At 29.1% G+C, this 13367-nt stretch overlaps 1 protein-coding gene across 1 annotated transcript in view; it reads right to left on the bottom strand.

The window, feature by feature from the left end:
- LOC136988723 (piRNA biogenesis protein EXD1-like) overlaps positions 1–13367 on the bottom strand; it is a 51267-nt gene that overhangs the window by 17782 nt on the left and 20118 nt on the right. Inside the window, exons 5-8 of the mRNA XM_067286679.1 lie at positions 10501–10643; positions 8327–8413; positions 4791–4895; positions 2041–2121 (exon numbers count right to left, since the gene is read on the bottom strand). Of these exons, the coding sequence (XP_067142780.1) occupies positions 2041–2121; positions 4791–4895; positions 8327–8413; positions 10501–10643 (416 nt within the window). The remainder of the gene's footprint in view (positions 1–2040; positions 2122–4790; positions 4896–8326; positions 8414–10500; positions 10644–13367) is intronic.

Genomic DNA, 13367 nt, shown 5'->3' with positions numbered 1-13367 from the left:
TTTCATATATAATATATAGACTGGAAATTTTTGTCTGTTAAATTGAGGTTTACTGTAATATCAAACCAAACAGTCCAAGAATAAAGAAATTACTAATGGCTGTATTTATCTCATATTTGTCCTCAATAGCATCTACTGATCTATGATCTACTGTATGATTCAAGAATGTTTTTTGTCTGTATGCAATAATGATTGTAAGAAAATTAATCTTCTAATACAGGCATGTCAAAGATACGGCCTGCGGGCCATAACTGGCCCGCGAGACAATTACTTGCAGCCCGCAACATGAATTCAATAATGCTATTTGTTTATATTTTATTGTCTTGATACCAAAAAAAATGTGATATTTTGTACTTAGACAAATAATACCTAATAAACAAAATTGTTGAACTTGATAATTATTAGTATTATTATTATTATTATTATTTTCATTTATTCACATAGAGTTATTTATTTTTATGTTTAATTTTTTGTTTATATTATGTTTTCTCTATTTCATCTTTTGAATTTCAAATTAAAGTCCGTCTTCGCAAGATCATTTGTTACATAATTTGCATTATTTTGCATATAAAATAAGTGTTTTTGAAATATTAGTAAATTACAATTTATCCTTGTACTTTGAGTTTTGCAATCCTTATTTTCGGATCAGTTTACAGACCTGCTTCAGGCCTGTAAATTGGCTGAAAATGTTTGTTCCGTGATTAAAGTTATTGCTGGAAAAGTACATATGGTGTTTTTTTAAATTTATTGTGAAATCTCAGGTTATTAAAAAAGTTTTTTGAGTCGGCTACTTTGGGCTACTTTTTAAAAAATTTTTGGCTACAAAAGCTAAAAACATCTGGCCCACTGTCATACTCCAGACAAAAAATTGGCACTTAAGTTGTTTGAGTTTAACACCCCTGTTCTAATCTATCCTGTTCTATATTCTATTACAAAACTGCATTCAATTAGATACTTATTAATTCTTTTTTTGAGTGATCCAAAGGAACATGCATTATAGCCAATATTTTACAGTAAATAAATCAATCAATGTGCTGTAATAATAGATGAAAAATGATATCAAGCATACACCAACATAATATATCAACTAGAACTTGAATTTTACTATGCTGTTAAAGTTATTGATATGCATCATAAAAAAATGTCTTTTTATATGATTCAATATACCTTCTAACAGCTACTGTCATATCATCAATATAAAATTTTTCTCTGTAAACACTGCTAACTGCATGCTTATTGTTCAGGTATTAGATGGCACATGTCTTTATACTATTTTGATACCTGCATCTTATCCTATAAATAACATTTTACTTGTGAGGTTTCAAACTAAATTATAATAATAAAATTTTGAAGAGTTACAATTTTTCGTGAATACTTGGGATATATTTTCTTCACACTTTAAGTTTAGACTATTTACAAAAAACAATATTTTCGAGTCTATCTTTTAATCCTTTTTTACACCACCACAGAAGTAACAGTTAACATGGTTTTTTTTGAAGAAAATACTTCTTAAAAACAAAGGTAAAAAACAGGTAAAAATTCACGATGAAGTAGGAAAACGCATATCTACCACTAGAGAGCCAGAAGCAGTTTAAAAATGGATAAGGAGAACATGGTGAGAAGAATTCATGTTTTTTAATGTAAAAGGTGTCAGATCCTACAGTGAAAGGCTGACACTTGATCATTTTTAACATTGTGAATTTTTACCTGTTTTTTACCTTTGTTTTTAAGAAGTATTTTCTTCAAAAAACCATGTTAACTGTTACTTCTGTTGTGGTGTAAAAAAGGATTAAAAGATAGACTCAAAAATATTGTTTTTTGTAAATAGTCTAAACGTCAAGTATGAAAAAAATTTTGAAATATAATTTAAAATAGTATTTATGCTTTTTTATATTTCAATCTTTGTAATATTAATTATACATAGAATATAATAAACAGATTTTTAAAATTAATTTATTGACAAATCATCTAAAGCGGAACATTAGTAACTTTTAATTTAAATGTTGTTATAATGAATTATTATTAAAAGTATTTAAATACCTGAGTATCAAATACATTAATCAATTTAACTCCGTATTGATGGAATAATGCATCTGACACTTGACGACAATCATGAAATATCTGAAAAAATATTAAGATTTAGTTAATGTTTTCAAATTTTTTTATTTAAAGCATATTTAATTTTTTGAAAAAAAAAAGGGATTATTATGAAAGAAGAAATGCCTGGCCGCTCGACCAAGCACATGTACCAAGTGTCCGAACCTGCGGTTCCTCTCGTACTGAGCAGGATTACTATCGCAACGACTAGTCATCAGTAGGGTAAAACTAACCTGTCTCACGATGGTCTAAACCCAGCTCACGTTCCCTATTAGTGGGTGAACAGGTTAACGTGGGAGACAGGTTAGTTTTACCCTACTGATGACTAGTCGTTGCGATAGTAATCCTGCTCAGTACGAGAGGAACCGCAGGTTCGGACACTTGGTACATGCGCTTGGTCGAGCGGCCAGTGGTGCGAAGCTACCATCTGTGGGATTATGACTGAACGCCTCTAAGTCAGAAGAAATGCCTGAATTTGAATTGAAAGATATTTCCAATTCCATAATTATATAGTGGAACCATGCTTAATGAGTGTAATTCATTCCAGAGTCTTACTCATAATGCAAAACACTCGTTAAGCAAAACAATTTTTCCCATAGAAATTAATGTAAAATATGATAATGCGTTCCATGCCGAAAAAATGCTCAAATGTTTTATGTGTAATGTTTACTCAAAAAAAATTGTACAATATACACTGTTAAGGAGCATGAATCATCATCATCTTTTCTTCTAGTGCGGAATGAACCATCCTAAACGAGAACTCAATTTGCAGGGAAAAAAAAAAAAAAAAAAAAAAAAAATCACAGCTAATATGTTTGATAAACACACCAAACGATATGCCAAATTCTTGGGTTATGTAAAGGCTATAATTAAATAATAGAAATTAATTAATTTGACTAGAGGTAGGCAGTTATGTTTCCATCTTGTATTAAATTTAATAATTATAAATAGTTAATTTTTAATTCAGACATTTCTAAAATTTAATTTGGAATTGGTCGTTAAATTTAATGACCCAAGAATTTGGCATATTGTTTGGCATGTTTATTATATAATGGACTATGGTTGTTGATGTTTGTAAGTAATATGTGTGAATACAAGTTTGGAAAAATATGTGATCACAAGCAACACTAAGATGCTAGCGGAACGAGTGCTAAACACAGACTGATGGAGCATGCCATATGCACACAATTCGGGACTTGCCCTCTCCTCATCACTTGTTACGTGAAACATCGCTCGTTAAGTGAGGCAAATTGTTACAATTTGTTTTGCTCGTTATGCAAAATACTCATTGTGCGAGGTGCTTGTTAAGCAAGGTTCCACTGTACTATTATAATTATGATTTCTTCTATTTCAACTTAAAAATATTTACTGACAAAAATTTATTCCTCAAAAACTAAATCTTATATAAATTTTACATTATTATTATTATACAGTATATTGTAATATATAATATTACATTCTATAACTATATTATATATATATACATACATAAATTTTTTGCAACTTTTTTCTTTATTGAATAAGAATATAAAATTTGATAGAAGTCAATCAGATATATATATATATAAAACAGACAATTAAGTATCTCAACTGGATTTCTGACTGATATTTAGATGAAAGTAATCAGATAATTTGACAGGAAGTCAGTTTATAAATAACTAAACAAATCTTAGAAGATATGTTTAACTCTAACTTTTTGCTAATAAGCTTAATAATACATATATCATTAAAAATATAAAAAAAATAATTTTTTAATTTTTAATTTTTAAGTTATATCATCTAAAGTAATATTCTTCAAGGTTATGTATTTAAGGTTTAAGAACTATTTATATGATTTTACAAATAAACTGGAGTAAATTTTTCTAGCAAAATAAATATTGAAATTAATTTTTCAAATTAAAACATGGTGGGAATTATTTTAAAAGAATCTCACTTTAGATATAATAAATTTGTCCATAAAGAACAAGTTTCTAATGATTAAAGAAATATTTACTACAAAACGACACAGTTTAGTGAGTTTAGTGTGTTATATAGTATATATCATATAGTACCATACCATCACTATAAATTTAAGTACTGTATTGTCCCTATTAGAAGTCTACTTCTGCCTTTTTGTATTTCTTTGGTTAAAACTGTCCTAATACAGAACCCCTATCCTCTGTTATGGTTTCATATTTTTTTTATTTAGTAATTACTACTTTGATGTATAGCAAACAGTGAATTCTAACAAAATTTGAGTTTTTTAATACCAGTAACTGTCTTTTCCATAACTAATACAGTTTCTTGCATTAGCTTAAATATATTATAGGTCTATGGGTACTAAACTTTTAATAATTAATATCTATATAGCCCAGGACACTAATATCTACTATATTACTATCTAAATCCCCTTAGCCCAGGACACTAATTATTATATTTATATCGTATATGAATTTGCAATGTGTATTATAGTTTCACCTCTATACAGGATTAAAGTACTAATAATAGAAACATTTTTAAAATTTGTTTAAAATGTGTAATTTAATTTATATATGGTGAATCAATCAATAAATCATTGTCATATATTTACATATATTGCTTTCATAGGAGGAAATAATTTTCATTTTTAAAAATTAACCATTAGCAAAATAGGACCATTTAAATACTTTAAACAGAATTTCACTGTATATTTAAAATTATTAACATTAACTTACTTTTAAAATTGTTACTTTCTCAAATAATTCTTTTAAGCCATTATTAAAAGCTTCTTTTTCAAGAATATAGATATCAAAAAGAAAAATATATTTTGAAGCGCTAACCTGAAAAAAATTAAAATCAATATCAAATTATTCAACTAAAAATTAAGTGACATATATATATATATATATAATGTAATAATGTATATATATTAATTACAATAATAATATATATTGTAATAATGTAATAATGTATAATAATGTCTCAATTTCCAAAATTATATATATATATATATATATATAAATTTTGGAAATTGAGACATTATTACTTCTGTTTGAATTTCCTGTAATATATTATGTATATAGTCAAACATCATTAATTTGAAATATTTTGCATTCCCCTTGAACTTCGAATTAACCAAGTTCCACTGTATATGAACTGTATGTATTACGTATGTGTATACATATGTACAGTATGTGTTACATATATAGAGTAAAACCTTTGAAAGTCAGAATTACATAGCATGCCATGAACTTTCTAGCTTGCAAGGGCCGGAACAACTGGTTATTGCTTCAAAATGTAAACATATTTCTTTTTATCAATTTTCATCCTACACACAGTATTTGCTTTCATTTGTTAAAATGTCCTCAAAATAAAAGGAATAAAGTGCTGAAAATAAAATATACATTCAAGTATATATTTTCAAACAGAAAAAAGAAAGTATATATGCTCTAAGTGAAACTACTTTCTATTGTCTCATTGGAAATATAGACTCAGATGTATCTTGGATGATTTACTTGCTCAAATTTGATAATCTCAAGTTCCTTCTGCAGTTTTCGTAGTCATAGTTAATGATAATGCATTCAACATTTTCAGTAACTTTTTTAACATACCAATGAGTATGTTAAAAAATCCATTGGAAAAGAAAAGCAATCTGGCTGCTTTAAAACTGAAGTAGACTTAGACCAGGAACACAAATATTTGTGTTCCTGGATTTAAAAAAATAAATCCTTCCAGATTTCAATCTAGCAATACAAACACAAACAAAATATTTTCTATAGTTTCTGCTCTATATCAAGTAGAGCACGTTTCTTTTCACACACTAAAATTTTCTATTAAAGTCTAGCCAATAGGCAAAATCTTTCATAATAATAGTTACCAGTCCATCTCTATTAAAAAAATGGCAAGTACTTTTGCTGACACACTTAGAAATCAAAAGATGTTTAAAAATAAATTTGTTTTAAGATTTAATGAACATATTTGAGATTACTTAATAGTTTGCTTGTTTTAACATAATTCACTTTGTTGTTTGATATTAAGTTCTTGTCAATCATATTAACTGTAGTTCAAGTCTCAGTGTGTTGTTAGGCCTCAATCACATGTTATGTTTTCAAAATAATTTACAAACTCATTAATGTCAATAATGATACTATTTAACTAACTTATTTCCTAACCATTGGATAATAAGCATTTCCTAATCACATAAGCAAAATGAATATCAATAAAAAAGAAAACAATAGAATGTTTTTGTTGGGCTTTTCAACTCAATAGTCATTAAAGTTTCTGTCTTTGATGGGTTCTAAATAACGCAAATTAATGAGAGAGATAATACACATAGCTTACCATTCACATATCACAGATTTAATCTTAGACAGACTATTTTACGAGGAAAATTTGACAATATTAAATGCAATTTTTTTTTCAGGTTTCACAAGTTCTTGTATTATTTTAGGGAGGTGGGTTTTTACTATATACAGGGTATATTTTTAAATCCTTCTAGATTTCAATCTAGCAGGACAAAGTGCTGTATCATTCAGACAGAATGTTGCATCACCATGAAATAATTTGTAAAATAAACATGAAAGTTTAAAATTTTGGAATTGGCAAAACTGATATCAGCATCTTGAACAACAAGCAGTCAGTTGTTTTTATGATGATGACTGTTCAAAAGAAAGTGCAGTGTGTTCTGTGTTGTAGTGCACAGAGTTCCTTTAGGTAAGATTTATCTGGACAAGCAATTTGGTGAGTGATAGATTGGTCATAGAGCACCCATTTCTTGGATTGCAAGATTTCCCACTTTGATGTCCTGCAATTACTGGCTTTGAGAGGGATGTTAAAATGAAAGTGTATGCTAATAAATCTGCAAATTTATATCCCCTAAAAGAGAGAATTTGTATGATTGGTCAGGACATTCCAAATGAACATGCAATTTTAGGATTCCAGAAACAGCTGCAAGTGTGTTCGGATGTCACTCTGGCACAGATGAAGATCTAGCATTGAACAGATGTATGTTGCCATCAAACTTTGAAGTTTAAGTAACATTTTACAAATTTTTTCATGGTGACATCAGTTCCATCTGGATGATACAGCACTTTGAAATCTAGTGGGACTTAAAAAACACTCTGTACACACACATACTGTACATACAAATTGATTCTAAAATAGTGGGACAAAATTTGGGAAGTATTCTTTGCAAGAAAATAAGTAAAAAAAGGCATATAAACATATTTCCAGAGATAAGAGGTTTTTGAGAAATCAAACCTCTTACACAGTGGCATAGCTAGCATGGGTGACACCCAGGGCGAATATCATGGTGTCACCCCAAGTCGCACCATGGGTGTCACCATTCTTAACTCTTTTATAAAACACTATCGAATTATTGAATCGTAATATGTCTGTACTCAAGCAAACTTGAATGCTATATCGAATAAGCGATGTCAACACACAGGTTTATATTGGCTAGCATGTATCTGTTGACCTTTTTTTTTTTTAGGCATTGCTTTTCGAGCTGATTGAACTTTCCATGACTGAATGTTAAAGCGCATGATCAAGGTTTAATTTGCGACTTATTTTTTCACAGTCGGGTGTCACCCCTGAACGGATGACACCCAGGGTGGACCACCTCCAACGCCCCCTCTCAGTACACCTCTGCTCTTACAACTTGTTAAGTACAAGACAGATTTCAAAGTGCTATCTTTTTCTTTGTATTGGATTCTGGAAGCATAGTTTAGGTTTAATTTGTTTATTATATAAGAATTCTCAATTTTCATGGTAACTAATATTAAAAGTCCATTTTTGTTCTTTTGATAAATTTGTTTGATTAAATAAATGTTTCTAGTTTATTGTAATTGTTGGTTAATAAATTTTTGAATCTATCACTAAACAAATCTGTTAAGGTTCTTTTCTTATTAACAATTGAAGTTTATATGCTTCAATCAGCTATTAAACTAATTGGTAATGATTTCCAAAAAATAAAGTCCCGATCTGGCATTTTAACAATCTTGGAATGTGAGATTATTTCCCATTATGTTGTATAACATTCAAGTAATTTTAAAATTGTCTTTTTATGCAAACTCTCACATTGTCTGTTTCAAAAAGAACAAGTTATATATAGGTAGCTATTAATCACACCCTAGATAACTAACAGCAAATAACAGTTATAAAAAGCAAATTCACTTTGTCCTTTTGTGCTTGATTTAATCAAGTTTGACTGTATTTTTAAAAGCATAAATATATTTATATTTATAAATAATGAAAACTGAAAAAAACTTACTGAAATCCAGAATATTTTACCATTACGTCCTATTTTTACTCCTTCAACACCGATCCCAACTGACTGCTGACTTAATATACATGCAATCTAAATAATTAAAACATTTTATTTAAAATAATAATAATAAAATTGAACTGAAATTTTAATATTGCTAAAATGCAGTGTTAAAGCAATTTTAATAATACTAATTTAAAACCTCTGAATAATTAATATATTAAAATATAATGAAATTTTAATAGCATACACTTTAGAAAAAGTCATAAAACACACCTGGCAATTAAATCATAATCTTGAGTAATCAGTATTTACATAAAAAGAAAATGCATTTACTACATACAGGGTGATCAAAATGACATAAATGTTTAGAAATATTTATTGAACAAAAAACTATTGAATACAACAGTACAAAACTTGCAACATTTGAAATAACGACCGAAACATTTATTATTTGTACCTTAACTTTGATGTTTAATTAAATCTACAATTTAATAAAGTTTTTAAAGTTTTTTTAAGATTTCCTCCTAAGTCTAAAATACTATGTTTAAATATTTAATTAACTTTACCTGAACATTATATATATTTATGTATACAGGTATCCTCCATACAACACAGTTTTGCTCTAACATGTTTCAAGAACTGAAGACATCCCCATACAAAATGTCAAATTTTTAAGTGCAAATGCCATCATTCAATATTTTTTTTATTCTACTAATCATGTATTGTCTTATATTTAAAAATTTCAATATTCTAAAGTCCATCAGCAATGTTGTTTTGTGCCTTTGCCAAGTTTTCTTTAATGAAAACTGATTGTACGAGGGTAATCCCTAAAGTAAGGTCTCCTATTTTTTAAAAATACAAAGAAACGTTTATTTTCAATAATGTTCATATCATTTTAAAGCTTAAACATTTATTTATTTTTCTACATAACTGCCATTTCAGTCGATTCATTTTGTATGCGCTATGACAATTTTTGGATGACCATGTCATACCAGCTCACCACCATGTTGTGTTAAACTGATTGAAATTCATCGCCAATTGACAAAAGTGTATGGTATAAGTGTATGGCAAGTCGTGCATAGATATCAAAACCATCCTCAAGTAGTGGTGTAGGGAGTTTGCAGCTGTTCATACTGAAATTCACAACGGAGAAAGAAGCGGGAGACTGTCAGTTTCCAATGAGACAATCGCAAAGGTTGAGCAAATACCATGCGTGAAGATCAGCGAATCACTCTGGATGATCTCTGCAATTTGGTTCTTGGGGTTTCCTGATGCACCAATCATAGGATTTTAACAGAAAAGTTGCACATCAAAAGGTGTGCGCAAGATGGGTTCCGTGACATGGCGGAAAGCTTGTATGACATGGGCATCAAAAAATTGCCACAGAGCATACAAAATTGCGTCGACCGAAATGGCAATTATGTAGAAAAATACATACATGTTCAAGCTTTAAAATGATATGAACATTATTTAAAATAAACGTTTCTTTGTATTTTTTAAAAAATAGGAGACACTTTTGGGATTACCCTCGTACATTATTTCTTCTTCCTTGTCCTAGCTATCCTATAAACCAGGTGTTGATGTTTTGTTTTTACAGATTAAATTAAAAGTTACTACATAAAAAGAACAAATTTTTAAAGATCTCTTAGGCAAATGCTTAGACATGATCTTTTTGGCTAAATATCATTTTGCCAAAAAGAAAATGTCTTCATTTAATGGTGTTTAGTAGTGAAGAAAAAATTAATATTAACATGCAATGCTTTTGATGGTGATTGTTAGTTAATTATTGATTGCTTTAATGAACATATTTCTCATAACTATGAAAAAGAAGAGTACACTCAAACCTGTTTTTGTGCGGTCTTATTTTGTGCGATTTGTTTTGTGCAATTTTTTTTGTGCGGTATACCAATTTGATTGAAATTCATATACTGCACAAAAAAAATCGCACGAAAAAAAGACCGCACAAAAACAGGTTTGAATGTATACTTTTGCTAACTTTTGGAACCTAACCCTACATTTTGTGTTAGTCCTTTGATTCATATAGAATGGATTCACATAACAGCACTTTCTCAGAACCTTCTATCGTGTTATACGGGAATATCTGTACTTAATTGTTATTTGAAAAATAGTGAGAGATTAAGAATGCTATAATAATAAAAATTTATTAATTGACTTACTGCTTTATGAAAATTATTATCAATTTTGTCAATTATAATAGTTGTATCGGGAAGTTTACTTCTCAAATCTGGAAATGATTCCATATCTTCATCTTCATCATCATCATCATCATCATGCTTATAATCACAATCATCATCATCATCTATTTAAACAATGATTTTAATAAAATAATAATAAAATAATTAAATTTTGCTTCTAGAGATTAAAAATCAACATTATACCAAACAACCACTGGATTACACCAGGCTACATTTCTGCAATTATATTTAATTAATTACTAAATAATTTGTCACTAGAGGAAAGAGTTAGGCACCATCTCTTATAAAATTTAATAATTATAATTAAATTAATATTTATTAAATAATTTAGAATATTCTGGAAAAAATAATCAGCACAGAGCAGGACTTGAACTTGCAACTCCCAATCACCATGTGAATATGTTGCCAGATTGGATTATGCTACCCGAGCCTCCAGTTTGACCTCCTCTTCCAGACATTTATATGATATAACCAGCCTCGGTTACATATGGTGCCTACTAGGGACACCATCAGCACCCTCATCCTATAAACTTCTATCCGATGTAATTCAATGGTTGTTTGGCTTTACAAATTTATTGGGTTTTGTGATGTTTGTTTATGTCAACATTATACCTATATGCCTAAGTATATGATGCATCTTTAGAATATATGGCTTAGAAATCATTGGTCTAACACTTTATGAACATATTATGAGGTTGGTTAATACTTAATAAGGTCTCTGTTTTTATAAAATTGGTTTGGGAAGAGTTAGAATAATATGATCAGGTACAGCCATACAATTACCAAATTATACTGGTCTAAATTACTACCATTATTATTAATTAAAAGCTAAGTAGTTTGGCACTAGAGGTTAGAGGTAGGTGTCTAATACCTACCTCTAGTGCCAAATTAACCCAATATAATCCAGCAATTGTTTGGCTTTAATATATAACTATCAAGTTTAAGATGTTTATGTTCTAATAAAACACTTTCTTTTTCAATCATATATTAGGTATGGTACAGTACAGTAAAGTAGCAGACCAAATATCCAGCAAACTTTCAACTGGAAGAGATCCAGATTTCTGAATTTTCCAGTTTTCTGAACACAAGCTAAATAAATACTTAAAATATAAAATAAACAGTGATAAATGATGAATGAATTTTTTTAACATACTGTATGTCAGCAGTCACATTGCATCTGACATACTGTAGCATGTACACCATGGAAAACAAAACAAAAAGCAGTCATGCAACAAACTAAAACTATACTACAGCCTGCCAAATTCAAAAATAGCCCTGGTAATTTCAGATTTCTGGAAGCTGGATATTTGGTCCAGCACTGTGCAAGAAAAAGACAATTCCTTCTGACCTAAAAACAAATCTCTCTCTTTTCTATTATTCTTTTCTCAAAAATATAGTATAAGCACTTGGAAAGAATGAAAAAGAATCATATCTTTTGGTATTCTTGATTTAAAATCTAAGATTGCTCTCCAATCCACACATCAAGATAAATGAGGTCCCATTATGTCACAGAATGGAAGTATCTACTTCAATTCTGTGTGATAACAGGTGGAACAGGCTGATGCTCCAGGTGATCTATTTCCAGAAGTGCTTAACTATTTGCAACTATCTACAACCTTATTGCAATAAGCTCAGCTTACAAAGTAGTATTTTATTGCATTGAGTTGGCTCAATGCAATAAAATTGCACCTGCTTGACATAGATTAGCATTACTGGAAGTAAATCACCTGGAGCATCAGTCTGTTCCACCTGTTATCACACAGAATTGAAATAGATGTTTCCATTCTGTGACATAATGAGAATTAGGTAGATGACTGAAGGGACTCTTGAGATGCATCTTGTAGCTCTCTAAACTGACAAAACCAATCACTGCTCATTTCTTTACTCCTGCATGTTATGTGAGCTTTATTTATTTTAAAGTTGTGAAATTAAGACCATTGCATATCAAAAATTATGATTATATATCTTTTATATCCACAATTTTTCTTCCTTCTAATGTTAATGTTTGTGTTATTGTAATTTGATCTGAAAAAGAAAAAAAACAACTAAATTTTCACTTTGTTATAAATTATCTCAAGTTTTAAGGATTGATGTCAAGTTTGTTTGTAATTGAGAGAAATAGGTCATTTTCAAGGTTAGTTCAAGGCTGGGTATTTGGTCTGCTAATTTCAAGGCTCTTAAGTTTATTACTTTAGTAGGAGATTCTCAGTAGAGCTGCAACCCACCCCACTGCTATTGTCAACAGTGCTAATTATAGCAGAGCCTATAAAGAAAAGGTTCCTGTTCTGATGTGATTAATTTAATTTTAATTTTTTTAAATGCAATATAGTCATGCAATTATCAAAAATTTATTAGCTTTGTTGTAATTGATTTATTTCTGCTTCATTCATGAAAATATTTTTATGATGTTTCAAATTGATTTGTTTTAGAAATATTATATTGATTTAATAAATTAAAATGTGAAACTCACAATGAAAATTTCCTTGTTTCATGAAATATTTATTAGTTCAATGGTAAAATTCATGGAAATTTTTGTAGACCTCTACCTCATCTTATCTTGTACTATACTTCATGCGCTTTATGAATGGAATGATTAAACTTAATTTTATTAATGCAATTTTTGTAACTTAGAAACTAAAAACAATTTTATATACCATATTTTCATAGAATGACTGGCATACTGCATAAAACGGGGAAGACCAGCATGCCAGAAACACCAGATTACCAACATACTGGTTAAACTGTGACTAAAATATAAAATTAATCAGATCTAACAAAACTAGTTGATAATTAAAAGTTAAAGAATTCTTCTGAGTGCAATAAAATAA

Source organism: Centruroides vittatus, unplaced genomic scaffold, assembly GCF_030686945.1.
Source record: "Centruroides vittatus isolate TY-2023 unplaced genomic scaffold, ASM3068694v2 scaffold_386, whole genome shotgun sequence".
Lineage (NCBI taxonomy): Eukaryota > Metazoa > Arthropoda > Arachnida > Scorpiones > Buthidae > Centruroides > Centruroides vittatus.
The sequence above is the reverse complement of the archived record's forward strand: the minus strand, read 5'-3'. Positions and strand labels throughout refer to the sequence as shown.